We start from the raw sequence: 18,403 nt of genomic DNA, 5'->3' as shown, positions 1-18,403 counted from the left end.
CATTTAGATTTGGTGCCCAGTAGCTTTGAAGGGAGCTTTTTTTTCTTTGCGCAACATTTCATAGGTCTCAATTTCTTTCTTGTATATGGTAGTATGACGTCCACCTGAATTATCCTCTTCAGCTAACCACTTATCAAAAGTCAATCCCCCCAAAATATTCACTCGAAACATGTTTGGTAACTGTCAAGCTTGAAATGACAACTAACAATCGCGCAAAAAAAATATTTTGAGTGCGCACTGATATGGAACGCTCAGATAAATGTAAACAGGTGTACAGGACTTTATGGCTCAATAAAGTACACCCCGTGACTCACTCTCAACCAATCAGAATGCTTGATTTCATCTACCCTTATTATAAATACATATAAAACCATATGCTTAAGCTGAATGCTGTAAACGTGTTTGTTGATGTTCAATAAAAAATGGAAACGGTCCAGTTATCCTCTTTTATTTCCTTTTTGTTAAACATTGGTATGAACGTATCTGACAATAGCTGGTAACCCCTCTTCTAATACTGAATGGTTTCCTCCCCAGGGGGTTCAACATTTGAAAGTGCTGGAGAGGCTGATCCTGTACTATAATGACATTCCTTCCCTTAAAGAGGTGAAGGTTCTGTTTGAGCTGCCAGTCTTGAGAGAGATTGACCTCAGGCTCAACCCTCTGACCAAACGATATCCACAATACCGTCCTTGTCTGGTGCATGCCATGCCCAACCTACGCAATCTAGGTAAGATAAAGCCGTGTCCCCCATATTATGCTAACCCCAGGTGAGTTTTGACCATAACTAATTCTCCTCTCTTGCCTTCTAGATGGTTGTTCAGTCAGAGACACTGAGCGCAAAGCTGCCATAATGCAGTTCTCCTCTGACCTTCTACCTCTGCAGAAGAGATCGTCTTTGACTCGGGTTGCTGACCAAAGGTACACTGATTGTCAGAGGCTTCAGTTTAGTTTCAGCTCTACTTTGACTTGATACGGGGTCTACCAAGGATTTTGAGAACATGGGAAACAATCAAAACTGATTTTGATATTTGCTTTGTCTTGAATAGTATGAGGAAGGATAAACAATCTTTGAGGATGTTTGTATGAAGTTTGCCCCACCAAAAAGGAACTGACTCGGGGGCTTGATTATAAAGAAAGCAGTCACATGTGGATCAGTGTTGAGTTTTAAAGCACAAAAGAGTTGAAACAAGGCGACAACCTCTGAAAAGTGAAGCAAAGGAGGAAGTGCCTGAAACTTTAATTCTTTCTAATTGCCATCAGGGGGCGACTCCTATGGTTGCAGAAATAAATCGTATTGTCTCACAAAATTCTGAACAAATTACCCTAGCTCTCACATGATCTATTAACTCAGTGAACATTATTTATTAATAACATTGTTGTCTTTTCGTCTTACAACTTTAACCCTTTCACAGTGTGTTTTCAGTTTATGAAAGTTAATAACATTTGGGTCGCCCATAAATGTCTTACTCAGTGTTCAAATTGTACATGGCTACACCTTCTTGTGTCACTTCTGGTTACAAAAAAACAAGATAACGAAGGCCAATATGCAACTCTTTGCCCAAAAGCCATATTCCACAAACCAATTGTTGACATCACTGTGACTACGTCCACTTATTATACACAGTCTGCGGTTAAAACCTCAGGTGACAAAAACAGCCACTAAAAATAACCATTATCAAAATGAATTCCTTTCTGACATATGCTGGATTTGTATCTTTACTGTCTTGCTTGTGGTTCCCAGAAGCAGTGATCAGAGACTGGCTTCAGTGGATCGCTTAACCAAGAGGCGCTCGCTTCTGACCGACACTGATGATATTGTGTTGAATTTTGTTGCGACGAATCCAGGAGACCAAAGTGCAACTCAGGTCAACTTTGTTCTTAAGGAGGTAAAAGGTAAGATGCCAAAGCCTAAAATCTAATTGTCAAATTAGTTGTTTTTGTTTTCACTGTTTTCACTTCTATTCATTTCAAACTGTCTTCTGTCTCAGAACCCACACAGGATGAATCACAAGACTTCACAGAACAGAGGAGTTCAACTCCAAAACAGGTGATTGTTATTTCACTATAGGTCAAACAATATTATCAGTTATACATTTACATTATCATACTTACTGACTTACATACTTGTTTTTTCTTTAGGAAACATCTAAATCCATCCTCAGGTATCCTCCCACAAAATATGGTAAGTTTTTGCTGCTCTCTAGTCTGGGGTTCAATGATAACCGTCTCCTCTTTAGTCCCAGCTTTTATATGGATCTAAGATATCGTGTTCTACAAGCAATTATTCAGAAAATCTGTTATTTAGACTTGGGATATGAGTAGGTGAGCAGATCTGGGTGAACACAGGATGAAACACTTCATTTGGAAATGTAAATAATAAAGGGCGCTAAATCAGTTGTACCCTAACCATTGTTCTGTCTTTTCCACTAGGTGGAGACAGAAGATAATTATTTATTTAGAATCTGAACGTCTAAGAAAGTAGTAGATTTGTGTCTTTTATTACGCAAACAAAAAAGATGTTTTGAGAGCATATTTCTCGTTTGTAAGTAAATTAATTGTTAGTTTTGCTTATGAATCTAGAATGTGTTGCTGCAAATCAAAAACCTTTGCTCTCAAAATAAAATCCTACGCTCATAAAAAACCTACGCTCTCAAATAAACAAACCTGTTTTTGGACGTTGTGGGCGTGGTTACACGCACTCAGAAAGTGGGGCTGCATGTCAACACAGCAGCCCTCCATGTTCTTCAAAAAGAGAGACTCCACGACACTAATAACATGAAATAAAAGTGATGTGTTGCTACATTTAAAATACTTTTGACAAAACAGAGCAATATGATGTCCACTTACCTCCATGTCCTCCTCACGGTAACCTCCTGTTAGCGTAGCGAGCCGAGCCGAATCCACCAATAGAAACTCCTCGCTCATTCAGCCCCGCCCACTACGTCCAAACGCAACTCGTAGCTTTTCGTTTTGAGAGCGAAGTTCTTTTTTCTTTGAGAGCGAAGTTGTTTTTTTTGATTTGCAGCAAAACATTCTAGTTTCATAAGCAACACTAACAATTAATTTACTTACAAATGAAAAATTTGCTGTCAAAACATCTTTTTTTGTTTGCGTAAAGACACATATCTACCTTCATACACATCTAGGGTGAATTAATCAAAACATGTATTATGTCATTTGTAATTTGACCAGATATCGCAAGGTCCAAAGTGCCACACATGAAAGAACCTTCTCATACAAGAAGCTCTACCTCATTAAAAGTCACTGAAAGACCAACAGTGTCCTTTGGCCCCTATGTAGAGGAATGCAGACATGTGCCTGGAAAACAAAAGCAAAAGGACTCTCCCAAACAATCCAGACATGCAGCCAAGGGACATTACACCCCTAATCCTGGTAGGAATAGCATCTGTACTTAATATACATCTGCAAATACACTTTCATGACATGTTGTTGAATGTGTGTTTTCAATGTTTTAATCCAGTTCAAAGTCATGGTCATAGTTACTCTATGGCTAATATCCGGCCTCCCAGTCCACGTCGTCCTGGTTTGAATTTGTCGGACCGTTCAAACCCTATCTTACATCCTCCAAGACTGACCTACTCCAGCTTAAACAAGACTGAGGGGGACTCCAGCCATCAAGGGGGAAATAAAAGAAGGGTGGGAAGGGAATTAAGTCTAATTACTATTTCACATACTGAATCATTATTTTGTTTCTGCTACTTGTACACATCATATTTGAGGTTGTTTTTTTTCTCATAAGAGCTTATCTCTTATCTCAACTTCCAGGGCAGTTATAGGAAACCCCCGGAGATACTCCTCAACCTTGTGGCCAAACACTGGAGCAGAGAGAGGTCATTGCATCATAACAACAACTTCCTGTGTGAGTTTGGTTTGAGGAATGTGGTATCTGATTACAGGAGCTTGAAGATTATGTCTGTCATCATTTCTATTTGTGGCTTTAGCTCAAGCAGTCCAGATCCTCTCTATGATGGAAGATGATATTTCTTGTCGGGAGGCTGAGGTCAGGACCTTAAGACAAGATGCACTAAACTTTCAAGAAGCTGCACGAGAGGAAGAGCACAAAAGTGAAGTCCGTAACCTCTCCGCTCAGCTGGACACCGCCTGCAGTGGTGTGGTGAGTGTATTCAGCACGAGAAAACAATGCTGATCTTAAGGTGGCCTTAATGGTTTGGAAGAGATCACTGTATTTATTGTCTTTTCTCTAACACAGGGCAAGCTAAAAGAGAAGCTGAGGATTGTCTTGGATGAAAATGTCGCTCTACATAAACGGCTCATCGAGTTAGAAGGACACTATCTCAAGTCTAGAATAAAAGGTTCACCTATTACTCAGATTAAAGGTGAGTGTGAATGCCAATGGGAGAATCTACAGTGCCTTGCAGTATCACCCTATTTTTGCTTTTACCATTGTGTTCCTATGAAGCCCTTCAATAAGATCTGGTGCTACCAATTACCACTAGAAGTTCCATATTTAGTAAATAAAGTCCACCTGTGTCACATAATCTCTGTGTATATATGTATGTGTGTATATATACGTTATTACAAAATGGAAAGAATATAGTACCACAACAAACCTGAGAAGACAGTCCATCAAAACTCAAACCAGAGGATGAGGGCGTTAATTAGAAAGACAACAGAGAGACCACAAATAACCCTGAATAAGATGGAAAGCTCGATAGCGAAGATAGGAATAGATTGGACTCTTCCATTAACCGGCTTTATAGCAAAGGGGGTGAATATATATATATATATATATATATATATATATATATATATATATATATATATATATATTTGTACCATATTCCATTTTTTTTATTTTTAGAATTTCCAATTTTGACCATTTGGTGTAGGCCCATTACATAAAATCCAAAGAAACTCATTTAAATTCCAGGTTGTAATGCAACAATGAAGAATACTTTTTCAAGGCACTGAACAAGTGATCATTTTTGCAGTTTTCTTTACAAACTAAAATGTTGTACTTTCTTACATTCTTAGAGACTCAGACAGAAGTGGATGAGCTGAGGAAAGAGAACGAGGGGTTGAGGGTGAAGTTGCTGGAGGCTGAGAATTCAACCATTTGTAAAATATGCTGCAAGAAAGCCACAGGTAAGAAGTCGGGCCATTTTAATGTTAGCACCTGGTTTTACTGTATCCACACAACCACGACAGTGAACCAGCCCTCATTTGTTGTTTGTTTGTTGTTTTGTTGTGTTTACTAGCTGAGCTCAAAGGAAGTGGGGAACTTCAAAGCGGAACTTGAATGAAAAGATGCGCAATGGGATGAAAATGTCAAGCAAGACTATGCCGAACGTAATCTTAGCCTTGCTGCACAAGGTCCAACAGTTACAGACTGTTTTTCATAATTGTTCACTTTATATAACTGCAGTGTAAATATTATGTGTATTACGCTTTTTGTCCTTATGGAAACAGGTTTCATTATTTAATTTTTTTTATCTGCACAGGCTGCATTTGGTTGATGGGAAAGGCTATTCATTCAAGGAGGTTTGTGTATAAGTGTCTGCCAGGTTTGTTATGTTAAATAAATGTAATGTCAATGAGAAGGTCATAATGTATTTCCTGGATCTGTAGCAAGATTGTGTCTATTAGCTGCTTTCCCTTTTTTTTAGGTCACTTGTGTCTCCATCTGCTTTGTACACTACAGTGGAATGAATGCAACTAGATTCCAGCTGCACTGTGACTTTATTTATACCTCTGCCTTCAGGGCTGGAGAGCTACACACACACACACACACACACACACACGTTTACACACACACACATGCACACTCACAGATGCAATTCCATTTCACAAACACTAATGCAAGACCTGGCAAACGTGGATGCTACTGCACAAACTGAGTGTCGGTATTGTTTTTAAGTGCATGCTAAGGTCGTTGCTACTAGTGGGGAGTTATGATGTGTTCCCGAAAAGCCATAAGAATATATAAAACATTGTGTTTTGACTGACACCCGGCAACCAACTAAGCTGACGCTCTGGGGTGTGTTTTTTTATTTTCAGTAATGCATTACAAATCAAGAACACACATTAAAAGGTTTATAGAACAAGAACACACTGCATGCACCAGGGCACAATAATACTATAAGTTATTAAAAATAAGACAATGTTGTTCCTCCACATTAAAGGTGCACGGTATTTGGCATTAAGCACAGAAAACGGAATAATCTACTGCAGAAGACAAATAAACAATAGCTGCTAGAGTTGCATTAATGCATGATTCTTCATCAGCTGAGGCTACCGGTAGTGTGTGACACAAACACTGTGACCATGTTGGAAAAATATTGTACAAAAGTTTGCAATTTTCCCTTTTATCTCATACAGAATGTGAGTATGCAACAGTTAGAGACCTGATTTAGTTAAATTTATGCCTTGGATGACCGTACCACACATAAAAGGTACTTTAAATCTTTACCAACAGACAAATATAATAACATTGGAGTGTAGCTAACTTTGTATGTACAGGTTAATACATATTGATTTCAAGCAATACAAGATTTGATCACGATCGCACAATTTCAACACTTGTTTTTTATCACTAAATTATTTAAGTCTGTCCTCACAGCAGTTCAGTAAGATATGACACACTCGTACTGTCATCTATATGCTTCTGAATCAAATGCAATATACATAAACATGCACAAAGTACAGCAATACAGAAAAAACAACATATGAAGCCAGTGTTTTAAATTGAGCCATGTGGCTATAACTTTCGAATATACACAATCTTACCACAAATATATTAGAACTACTGTATGGAAAAAATAGTAAAATGTTAAAAATACAATCTTGTACAACTGAGCTCGTATATTGTGGTTAGAGCTTCCTTCTTTAGCTAAATACACCAATTTAAAAAATCTAAATGCATGTTGGCAAAATGGTTTGTAGTCTGAATAAAGATGGCGAAAGAGAAAATGGATTCTTCTATTGTATTTTTTTGTTGAAGTGTTGTAAGCAGCCATATTTAAAAGGTTTGCATGGTAGGGGCTTTTATGTGTTTAAATATTCAGAAAAGTAAAATGATATGGCAAAAGTCAACATAACTACATTGTGTCTTTGCAAACATTTTAAAACAAGTTGACAAAACCCTTAATATATTTTCTTGATTTGAGCTCAAGGCAAATTATTCAAAAGACAGTGTGAGGTTATACAATAAAAAGAACAGCAGATTTCATGAAGACTGAATTTCACTAGTAGGGATGGCAGACAGGAAGACCAGGAGGATGGAACTATTTAAGTTTTCAAAAGAATTAAACATTGATAATACAGTATCTCTGTCAAATGTGGCAATTCTTACTGAAACTCAACAAATTAAAATGCATTTCTTTAGGTTAGTATGGGATTAGAACAAAAATTCCACTAGAAAGTGCAATGTTGTTAATTAATCAAACTGTTGTCGCACATTGTTTTTTTTTGGCATGTTGTTCATTGTGCTCAATAAATATACGGCTCGATCGTAACAACAAAGCTTCAATATTCATAGCATATCAGTTTTCTCTCTCGTTTTCTTCAGTGTTTGGCAGTAACTTGCAATCAGACAGGAATGTACCAGCTGGTGATGACTTGGTAAAAATAGATGTAAACAGTTTTCCAGTTCTCACACTTCTCAAAGGAGAGGAACTCAAAAACATCTCTCTCACACACACACAGACAACATAGATGGGTGGGAAAATATATGAAATCCTATTCTTTTGTGCTTTCTTTGAGTATTCATTTAATAGAAAATGATCCTAGTAGTTGATCGAATGTTTATTTCCTTACGCTCGCCTCACATGGGTTTGCCCACGGTAGGTTTATTCACTTTCTTTTCGTATGACCCTCGATGTTTGTACCCCGAGACGTATCCCGACGTGTCGACCATGTCCACGCGTCCCGCCTTCCCCTTTCCGCGACCGGTGTCGTCAAAGCGCGCCTTGTGCGAGCCTGTGAACTTGGTGGTGTCTGTAAGACGGCTCACTGTCGGGGAAGCCACGGCTCTCTACGAGGAAGTTAAAGAAAACATTTGAGTTTATTCTGCGATCACTGATATGAGAATTCTTTACACCTTTTGAGTCTCACCGTGACTCCCGCGATGACGGGTGTTTTCCCCTCAATCAGCTGGAAGACCTCGGCCTCGGCCTCCTCTCCCGTCTTTTCTTTATATTTCTTCCTGGCCAGCTCTCCGAGTGCAACCTTGAACTCGTCGTATGTGATGGTGCGACAGGATTTCTTCCTGAAATGTAGATGGAAAAGTTGCTTAAGTATGGGATACCACTTAATAGCACATCAAATCCCAGCAAAACAAATGATCTCAACTGTGTCTCCAGGGGGCAGAAACGCTGTATTTAGGCTCGCTGAATCAACTTTTCTCCAGCCTTTCAGAGTTGGAAAGCTTAAAATGAGAGTGGACAGTAGTGTACACAGAGCCATGTGTGATCACTTCAACACGGCAGATGTAAGACACAGCATGGAGATGGTATCCTGCTGAGATAAACAATGAGAAACCGTTCCCTGTTTGGATCTCGTCTCCCTGTACCTCACTGTTGTCTGAGCAACCGGGCTGACTTATACACAAGCAGGCTGTATATGTGAGCGTGTCTTCATATCGTGTATCACAGTGCGTCCAGCTGTACCGTTCAGCCGCAGTAGTCTGGATGTTTTTCATTTCAGTTAGTAACTTTTAGAGCTGCCGATTCCGTATTCTCATTTATCAGATCAAACTGTTGTAGCCGCTGACGATACTGCACAACAGGTCATCATCATCAATCATTCTGCTTCTCAGAGTGCTCCAGTTGTTTAACTGGCCATTTGCCCGTTGCACTTCCACGTAAAAAGTGCATAGTTACACAAACACAATTGCCGTGGTGATAAATCCCCTAAACAACAGCAAATAAAAGCCTGCAGTCTTCCTGGGCAACCTGCTGTCATAGCAACAAGCTTCAGTAAACAATAATGTTTGGGTTTATTATTAATTTGACTCATCCAGGGAGAGGTCTTGTTTGGGCAATCCATCTGTGTTGAACATTTGAGGACTCCTTTCCTTTGCCTGTTCCGTGCTGTCTATTGTCAGAAGGGAAACTGGACTTCCAGCAGCCGTTTCTGTCCAAGGAAGACAACTGTGTGTCCTATGCAGAACTCCACAGACAGAGTTATTTAATTCTCCAAAGTAAAAGTAAAGGACTAGGCTCTGTAAACAAACAGCTAATCACCATCTGAGGAGGCTGCGATAAGGTTAAGAAGGACAAAGGTCCGGGATACTACGGTAGCTGACCTGCTGTTTGTTATAGTTCAGCCATCTGCAGTACATGATCCTTATGCTAAAATGCTCCTGCACCGCCTACGATCCTGTTCAGTGATGAGGTCATGCAACCGAGGCCTGGAAAAGGAAGCCACCATCAGACCATGCTAGTAACTAATTAGTCCACACCAGATTTCTTCCTCCTCCATAGTTCATGCTCCAAGCAGGCAGACGGCACAGCAGAGACTCAATGTGCTGCAGCCGACCTCCATCCCCACAATAAATACGGATTCATTCGGCCGTACTGTAATTAGCCAGAGCTCATTAACATGTTTAATTGTTCCTGTGCAAGCAAAGAGCTTTGACACTGATTAAAAGGAAGGTGGAGATCTGCATCTTTGGCATGGCAGCCCTGCTGGCTCAGTCATGCCTGGAGTCAGAAACCACATGAAAACGAGCCCCTCCCCCCATTATGTACCTCTGTTTGTCCTGTGGCTGACTCTAAAGTGTTCACACACCACACGCTTTGTTCAGATTATACTGTACAAGCCCCTTCGACACAGCTGTGGTTCAATATGCAAGCATGCCATCTGAGCATCTAATGTATACAACATTGCTCAAATTGACCACATTTCTAAATATTGCTCTCGAGTGGGACGTAAACAAGCCTAAATCCTGCAGTTAGCTTTAAGTTCACTCTCTAGTTTTGCCAAGAAAAATGTTTACAGTAGCAAACATGAAAGCCCATCGCCATGCCAACTGTGAAGGTGTTGATGCGGGTGACTCACGGTCCTGGAAAACAAGGGTGCTCCTTTTGTTTTAGAAATGTAGGAAGATTTGTCAAGTTTATGGCTGAAATAATTAAGTTGATTTTAATCTTTCAGCAGATATGATAAAAGCGTCAATTATCGTCATACTTGTGAGTCACTGTAAGTCTGAAGTCATGTTAGGCATGTTAGGCTCTGGTAAAGGACTGAATCCTGCCCCCGCCTCCTGTAACATGTTTTTAATTTAGGAAACTGACTGGTGCATTAACAAATCCATTTCATAGCCGAACAATTGACTTTAAATACCTTCAGATATCTTTGTAATAGTAGTAGTAAGTAAGTTCTATAGTTTTGTGGAGATACATTTTCAGGAGCTCCTGCTGCTGCTTTTTGAAATTTTGTATTTTTCCCAAAGACAGTTCTTTTAAAATAAAAACAGAAATAAACCATTTCAAATTGAAAAAATTCACTAAAAACATTTTGGGGAATCTCCTGTATATAAGTGTGCATACAAAGTGACTGAGATTGAACTACAGTTATACACCAGCGGGAGATGGAAAATTCACTAAATCTGTGTGAGAGTCACACTCCTGAAGACCAGATGATGAGTGGCTTCACTCTTCTATTCTGGTTCATAACATTCAACCAGGATAACAAAAAATAAATAAACCAAAAGCTGCTTTGTGTATGAAATAAAAGAAACCAAATAATCGTATGTAAAAACAGACGTACAAACCCACATTGTAAAAGCCCTGACCTTTCCTACACCCTCTTTATTATGTGTCCCCTTACTGTATGTGGCCAACTTGTGGCCGCTCTGTTTTCCTTAACAAAACATTACACTGTTTGCCAGCTACAATAAAAGTCCCTTAAGTAGCCTTACAGGACTCATAATGAATGGACAACAGCGTAATAAGGAAAAAAACGTTCCACTCTGTGAAAAGGAGACCTGCCTGTTGGCTCAGTCCTTCTGTTCATGTGACAGTTTGTATCATGAGAATAATTCAGCAGCAGCATAAAACTCACACAGAGTGAGTCTGTCTGTTAACTCTCTTTGAGGAACGTGATTAATTTGCTCCTATCCCAAAAAGGCCGCTGGTTTATTACAAGTTTAAAGTTAATACAGGATCACAATTTAAATTGGAGTTTAAAATTCTGGAGCAACACAATTATATGTAATCTAGGTTTTGAGTAAAACATAACTTGAGGTTTGAAGAGAAGTTTAAATATTTTTTAGTTTGAAAGGTAAGTTTTTTTTAAATGAATCCTTGTGGGTGCAAGCCAGCCTTGAAGTGGTGGAGAAGATATCATCACACATCTGTCAATGTGTTATCAGCCCAAACACATTCCGTACACGTGGTCAATGTTAGCACAATTGTAAAAATGAAACGTTTTTCTTCTTTGGTGAAGTAATATTGAGGTCACAGGTTATTATTAGATGCTACTTCACTGAATTAAAGCAGTAAAGGATGAATCAATCTGGTTTAGGGAGATACAGGATGAGCCATCATGGCCTCTTGCTCCGGCTGCTGCTTCTGATTTACAGCCGAGCCAACTTGATGTAAGAACCAAAGGCATCTTCCAAAACTGCCTGAAAACATGGAATTCATTAACTACAACATATGCGCCTCAGAGCTGTTTCTATGATGCTCATGCCAATTTCAGTTTGACAAACATTATTGTTTGGTTAATGTTCCATTGGAGCAAGCATAAACGAATGAAACAGTGGACATTTTAAGTAGGTGTTATTAATAAGGTTGGGGTCTGTTATACTTGACTGTGTGTGATACCACAGATTCAATTCTCTGAACACTAATGAATTAGAATAAAGACATTTATCCAGTTTTTTATCTCCACTTCTGTGTTCCTCACATGTTTGCAGCACTTTAGTTAGTGGCCTTTTGTGCATCTGATCTGGGTGACTAAGCCTGGCGTCATCTCAGCCGCTGCAACAGTAAAGTAACAATGTAGTAAAAGAATCCTGTCGTGGCATGTCTGTTACAAGAGCTTATCTTCAGATGTTGGCAGATTGAGTAAGAGGAACCGACCTTTAGACAATGAAAGGTAGCTTAAACAGGCTCAAATAAACAATACTGCCTTTCTTACTTGACTTTGCTGAAGACGATGTCAACGTCAGTGAGGGTGATGTTCTTGCCGTCAATCACTCCGCAGTCCTTGCAGACCTTGGACCAGTTTTTGCCGTGCATGTCCTTGCCGGTAGCGCGAGTGTCACCGTGGATGGCGAAGCGGCGAAACGACTCTTCCAAAGCGGTCACCTCCACTGGTGTGGACGAGCCCGCGCCTCCATCACTGGTCCCATTAGAATCAGTTGAAAGCCTTTTGGTCAACCGGTCTTTAGACTGTTCACTGTGCGGCCGTAAAGGGACCGAGCTCATGTTGGGATGCTTGGCTGTCTGGACTTTAAAGTCGTCTATGTTGTTTCTGAGAGGAGGGAGGGAGGGAGGGGGGGGGGGGATACATTATCCATGTGATGTAAGAGCTGTACATAGCAGATTCCAGTTAAGGTGATATCATGGAAAATGTAGCACACGCACTGAAGCCACTCTTTTGAACCACACAACTAAATATTCAAAACACAAGAGGTCCTATTGGCTTTACATCAAGTAACAGCATTAAATAATTATTATCAAGAGATACAGGAAAAGTTAATGACCTTGATCACAATTAACAGATTCAAGAGAAAAGGGACATGTGTTCACAGTCTGTGCAGCAAGGAGGAAAAACAAAAAGTCAAGACACAGCTTGTCCACTTGTCTTTGGCTGTCCCTTTTTTGTGAGGTGCTTCTGATACAATTAGGCTCTCTAGAGTTGTGTTTTGTGCTCACACCGCCGGTGAATGGGCAGGTGTGTGTTCTAGGTCAGAGGTGAAGGATATAAATAGATGTCTGTAGAATTCAAAAGGTGCACAGATCAAAAACCAAGAGAGCAGATGGATATTTGAACTAGAACACAACATGTGAGGTGAAGGCTCATAACATGACTTCTAAAAACTTACTTCTGGTCTGCCATGCTTGTGTGGGAATTAGGTTTCTTCAGTGCAGTGTTTGGATAAGCTGACTTTAGTTTTCTCTTTGTGCTGTGGAAAAGATGAGAATGGAGGTGAATACTGGGAGAGGGTGTGTCTTCACATATGTGAGTGCCAGAGAGTGGAGGGAATGAAACAAATAAAATCAAAGCAATAAACACAGCAGAATAAAAGGTACAATATTCCACTCATATGCGTGTCACTCGCTAATCGTGCTCCAATAAAAACACAATTATTTATGACATAATGTCTAATCTAGTCTTAAACACTGACGCAACTATAAGTAAAACCTTCAGATTGAAGTGAATAATAACCAGAGAAAAGGAACAAGATCAAAATGCTCCTTGTTTGTTGTGACAGATCCTTAAAGGTTGGATTTGCACACTGAGCAACATCGTCGCTTTCCTCTCTTGCTGAAGATGATTCCCTTCAGTCTGAGTTCAGGGATTCCTCTCTAAACACATCATCATCCTGACTTGGATCTCTTTGTATAGAGCAGCAGCATTTCACCATCAACTCAGCCTCACACAACTGAAGTGCTTGCATTAGTCATTAACATTACTACAAAACAAAATAGCAACAAAAAAACCTCTGCTATTATTAATAGGAAAATGTAAACCAGAACTATATGTGTAGCCAGTGATGGCGCTCTGCTCACCTTTCAGCTGTTCCCATACTTAGCTCAGCATCCTTAAAGGACCTGTCTTGCCACCGTCCTCAACAAAGTCTCTAAAACCAGTAGCTGCATTAAACTGGATACAAACAAGATGCAAACTGGAGAGAGAAGTCACGTCCTGTGGACCTAACCGTCTGCTCCGGTTACCAAAGTTTCAAGCAAGTCCCTCAAGTTGCCAACGAAGAGCTCTCACTCACCCCCGGTGGCACCGTGTCAAGCGGACGCTGTGGTCAACAATCACAAATGTGACCTTGCTAAGTACAGTTGACACTTGAATGGGTACAAAAGTTCCAAGATTGACACTGCACAAAGCCATTATCATCAGGATGTCAATTCTTAGAGAGAAAAAAGGAGATTATTAATGTCTATGAATAATGGCATTCAGAGCAACAGACACTGGGAGCCCATTGTCTAATGCTGGTGGCTTCTCTGTCTGAGCGAGGCCTTTTCCTTCACACATACACGCATGGTGACATCGCAGAGTACCACTATTCATGGAGGGTTTTTGTAGTCGTATATGTCATCGAGGACTCAGGCCAAGGCAATCCAAATAGAGTTGTTGAGGTTGTTGAAGCCTCAATGTTTAATTTATCTGTAAATGCCATTAACAAAATGGCATTTACAGATAAATTAAAAACCTGGTTACATATCACCATCATTTAAAAAAATCCTATGATCGATGTTTGCAACTGTGCCTATTTTCAGTGAATATGTGTACATTTGCACTCAATGTTATGGTATGCTGTGGTTATGAATGGGATGTTATCATTAGTTGTCGGTTTTGGTCTATCATTTTATAACAGTAGATTACATTTACAATTTAGCCCATTATTTGCTCTTTAAGCATTTTAATGTTTAAAAGAAAATAACAACATGCAACTTAACTATATCTGAATAAATATTCAAGCATCAAATCCAGTAATATTTTTCTTTTTGCTCAATCATTCAGTCTATAGTGTCAGAACATAATGTCCACAAGTTAATATCTTTAATGTACCTGTTTTGTACAACAAACAACCCAAAAGACATTCTAAACAATATTCAATTTGAAATAATATAAAACGTAACCAGCAAATCGTCACATGCTGGATGCTGGAACCAGAGACCAAATATTGGGCTTATTTGCATGATAAAATAATTAATTACTAAAATTGTCAGCAATTCATTTTTTGTCGGACAAATCAATTAATTCCCTTTAGATCATCATATGCTGAGGTTTTTAATCAAGTATTTCACATACAATTATATGTTTATGTGGGAGATTTACAGATTTTATAATGAATAGAATTAATTTAAAATAAGGAAATTATATTATTACAACTAATATTCATAAAAATATATGATACATGGAACAAATACATGTTCCATCATTATTAATACTAACGAAGCAGTACTCTCAGTGGAGAGCTTTTCAAATAGAGTAACTATTTGCTGTGTGTTTTCCTTTGTGCTTAAATGACAGCAGCAGCATCAGAGTGAAACAAAGGGGTCTTTTCACTCTCTCTCCTCCTCCAATTTATAGTCAGTAGTTTCAAGAGTCCAAGTATTCAGTACAACGAGGCTCCTCAAGCCACATCATGTTCAATACACGAAGGAGAGGTCATTAACACAGTGCAGTGGCCTGAAGTAGAACACTTACTGAGATGAAAAGAAATATAGTGCTCGTAGAATAGAAACTCATTATCAGCCGTATAGGATGGAGTAGAGACCATTTGGTGCTGTGAAGCTGTACTTTACCAATACAGTGGTTTGGGCCAAATTCCTACTCTGATATACAGTATGTTTAAGAAATGTGACCATTACAACCACCGTAGTAGAATGGTTTGGTCCTGTGCCTTCGTTTTCTGCCCCACTTTGCCACATACACACGAGAAGCCATTTGGTTAAGGGCAGATCTCCAGAGACCAATCTGTAACTGGATGACAGCATGCTTACATACACTCGCCTTCTGGCAATACACTGCACAGATGAGTGCTTTAACCATAAATTGACCCATTTTGAACTGCATCTATTCATAGCAACAATACGCAGCCATGGCTGGAACATTCTATTCATTCTCAAGGGAGGAGATCAGCCGGTAGACAACATGCAGGCTGAAACACCGAAAAAACTGAACTGTTATTTAACTGCTAGTTTGGCAGATGGCGTTTCACTCACAAAATGATGACACTGTTGTCAGTGTGATGTGAGTGTGTGTGAGAAGAGAGTTTGACAGAGGCCTCCTCCTCCATCGTGATGAGTGGGCATGCAGAGATCCCATCTGCTGTGCACCTAGATCAGTGTCCTTTCCAGACAGCTGCTCAGGAATGTGGAGTGTCAGTACATCAAAATGTAAAACAGAGACCATTACAGTGAAGCCCCCAGTGTCCTCAAAACGTATCTCCATCTATAGTCCACCATGTCTACCAGCTTTCTGCTACCTATACAAGTGACTACTCCTCTGTGCCACCCCTCCATTACTGTCCTAAAACTATTAAAACACATTAGTGAGCCATAGAGCTGCATTGAATGGTGGATTATTCTATGAGATCCCCGAAAAAAGGAATTGACAACTATTTTGATCGTCGATTATAATTGTTAACATCATCTATTAAGAAAAACTAACAAACTCAATGGTTCCAGCTCCTCAAAATTGAGAATTTGTAATCATTTAAATATTTTTGTCAGACAAATCGATCCCAACAAACGTTTACTTAAAACTAAAGTGTGGCAGCTGTTTAAGGAAAATATTTTTCTCTTTCTAAAAAATAAAGTTAGATATTGAGACCCTTTTTATATATTTACATATTCAGTAGAACCTATGGCAAAATGGAAGCCCTATCCTTCAACATGGTCTGTTTTCTGACAGCACTAAATGAAACCTCTTAACCATTTCGCAGTTTGGCCACAGTCCCCCACCCTCACTCTCCCCCCAAAGACATAAGGAGAGCGGGTATGTCATCAGCATACTGCAGACCGGGTCTGAGGTCACCACCACGCTGTCTCTATTCAGTCCTCGCCTCCCTAAACCCTTTAACTGCTCTTTGAGTCAAAGATCTTGGCAAGCATGGAGCAGTAGAAAAACAAGATGTTTGAAACAAGCAGCTCCAGTGGTTATTGTTGGCAGCAGCAGCAAGCCAAATAGAGGTATAAGGCAGTGTAAAGACCGTCATGGGGTCCTTATGCAACCCCGCATTTATGAGGAATACATGATGCCATAAACAGCATAAATGTCCCTGACATGGCTCAGATGAAGAGAGGCCTGTTGATCCAGCAGCAAATTAGCTCTGAGTCCAGTTTAAGATTTTTTTTAAGCCGGACTGTGTTGTATAATGTGTCTCTTAGTTAATTGAGACGAGTCATTTTAAAGTCTTTGTAATGACAAAGAAATGCCATGTAGTGTCTTTGTTACAACAATATCTTCTCCAGCAGCCACACACACTGAAAAACAAAATGCAGTTAAACACACAGTGGCAACTCTATACCCTAATGTTAAGGTCCATGTGAACAAAAGAGATTGACCTTTTTTGTAGTAAAGACAAGGCTGTTGAACTGCAACGCCTACATTTTCCCTAAAGCATCCCCTTTATTTTAGAAACCTGACCTGAATTTGAGTCACCATAAACAAAATAGGGTAATTTACATTGAGATTAATTGTCTGTGACAGAACCCAAAGGCTCTAAGACCAACGCAATGAAACCAGTGAAATCTGGGACAGTGACTGTCTTCTCAAGCTTATGGGCAATGCCGCTACAAAACCATTCACTGAGAAAAAATAAACATATGAAGGGCCTCCTAATATCATATGTAAGAGCAATTCACAGTAGATCAGGATGCTATAACAAAAGAGGGCGACATTTTTTTTTTTCATGCAATTATGTAACTAAGCCAGCAGCTTCGCATGGAAGCTGCAGCCACATGTCAAATGCATTGTTATTTTTTTCTGAGAAGTAACCTTGCTTATTGGAGAAGCCCTCACTCTGACGCTCATTGAGCCTGCTTTAAAAAATAAACAGAGGAGAAAAGGCTTGTGTTTATGTTACTAGACATGGCTGCAGTCGTGTCAGTGCAAAACATGTTACATAAACTTGCCAATGCCAGATTCAAGCTGAGTCCACGTGATCAGTTTGTTATTGTCAGTCGATGGTGGGTGTCTGCCAATGCAGAACATGGCATTATAGGAACATGCCCTTTTCAAATTTGACTCAAGTATAGACAGAGCGTGCTGTCACGCATCCTCACAGCTTTAAAGGCATCTTGTGTTGCTCAGTAGCACACAGGAAGCATGCAAAGACATGAAAGCAAAACAAAGAGCACCTTCAGGAATCATTTTGTGTGGGCTGTCATACAGTCGTCGAAATCTTAATGTGTCATGATGTGAAAACATGCAGGTCTAGCATGAGTCAAAACAAACAACAGTTTAAATATGAAATGATGGCAAATTAACTTCTCGTCACCTGGTGAGGTAATCCTCCAACTCTTTGTCAAAATTCATAAAATCATAATTGCGCGTCGCGGAGTCCTGAAGTCTCTTTCCTCCCCGCTGCCTGAACTCAAGTCTGCTCGACGGTTGAGTCTCTCCGAGATGCTGAAGAGAAACCAGCGCTCTGATTGGCTGCCCCCGTGTGCGCGAGCTGTTTTCTCCTCGCCACCGCTCATAAACCAGCGGTCAGAGCACGGAG

At 39.8% G+C, this 18,403-nt stretch overlaps 3 protein-coding genes across 5 annotated transcripts in view; 1 reads left to right on the top strand and 2 right to left on the bottom strand.

The window, feature by feature from the left end:
- The window catches only part of si:ch211-257p13.3 (kinesin-like protein KIFC3), a 16,210-nt gene extending 13,313 nt beyond the window's left edge, over positions 1–2,897 (bottom strand). Inside the window, exon 1 of the mRNA XM_034552938.1 lies at positions 2,848–2,897. The gene's annotated coding sequence lies outside the window, so the exon portion shown is untranslated. The remainder of the gene's footprint in view (positions 1–2,847) is intronic.
- cep72 (centrosomal protein 72) overlaps positions 1–6,954 on the top strand; it is an 8,243-nt gene extending 1,289 nt beyond the window's left edge. The window contains exons 3-14 of one of the 3 annotated variants that reach the window (XM_034552941.1): positions 535–727; positions 810–918; positions 1,742–1,893; positions 1,989–2,047; positions 2,140–2,182; positions 3,193–3,393; positions 3,482–3,657; positions 3,787–3,880; positions 3,963–4,135; positions 4,232–4,358; positions 5,017–5,127; positions 5,241–6,954. In XM_034552941.1, coding sequence (XP_034408832.1) covers positions 535–727; positions 810–918; positions 1,742–1,893; positions 1,989–2,047; positions 2,140–2,182; positions 3,193–3,393; positions 3,482–3,657; positions 3,787–3,880; positions 3,963–4,135; positions 4,232–4,358; positions 5,017–5,127; positions 5,241–5,281 — 1,479 coding nt within the window. In that variant the 3' untranslated portion in view covers positions 5,282–6,954. The remainder of the gene's footprint in view (positions 1–534; positions 728–809; positions 919–1,741; positions 1,894–1,988; positions 2,048–2,139; positions 2,183–3,192; positions 3,394–3,481; positions 3,658–3,786; positions 3,881–3,962; positions 4,136–4,231; positions 4,359–5,016; positions 5,128–5,240) is intronic. The other 2 variants (XM_034552939.1, XM_034552940.1) reach the window with 2 other exon arrangements.
- Positions 5,976–18,403, bottom strand: LOC117745002 (tubulin polymerization-promoting protein). Its single transcript, XM_034552942.1, has 5 exons — positions 18,179–18,403; positions 13,037–13,117; positions 12,127–12,462; positions 8,095–8,248; positions 5,976–8,014 (listed from the first exon to the last, which is right to left on the bottom strand). The coding sequence occupies exons 1-5, from the start codon at positions 18,214–18,216 to the stop codon at positions 7,805–7,807; spliced, it is 819 nt and encodes a 272-aa protein (XP_034408833.1). The 5' UTR covers positions 18,217–18,403; the 3' UTR covers positions 5,976–7,804.

Source organism: Cyclopterus lumpus, chromosome 16 (genome assembly GCF_009769545.1).
Source record: "Cyclopterus lumpus isolate fCycLum1 chromosome 16, fCycLum1.pri, whole genome shotgun sequence".
Lineage (NCBI taxonomy): Eukaryota > Metazoa > Chordata > Actinopteri > Perciformes > Cyclopteridae > Cyclopterus > Cyclopterus lumpus.
Note: the sequence above shows the minus strand (reverse complement) of the source record. Positions and strands in the feature narration are given on the sequence as shown.

Excerpts from the sequence above, each read along its gene's own strand:
- LOC117745002 (XM_034552942.1), bottom strand. The coding sequence starts at position 18,216 with ATGAATTTTGACAAAGAGTTGGAGGATTACCTCACCAG. Across the intron at positions 13,118-18,178 it reads TTGGAGGATTACCTCACCAG|CACAAAGAGAAAACTAAAGT; the intron begins GTGACGAGAAGT and ends TCTTTTCCACAG. Across the intron at positions 8,249-12,126 it reads ATCGTCTTCAGCAAAGTCAA|GAAGAAATCCTGTCGCACCA; the intron begins GTAAGAAAGGCA and ends TCTACATTTCAG.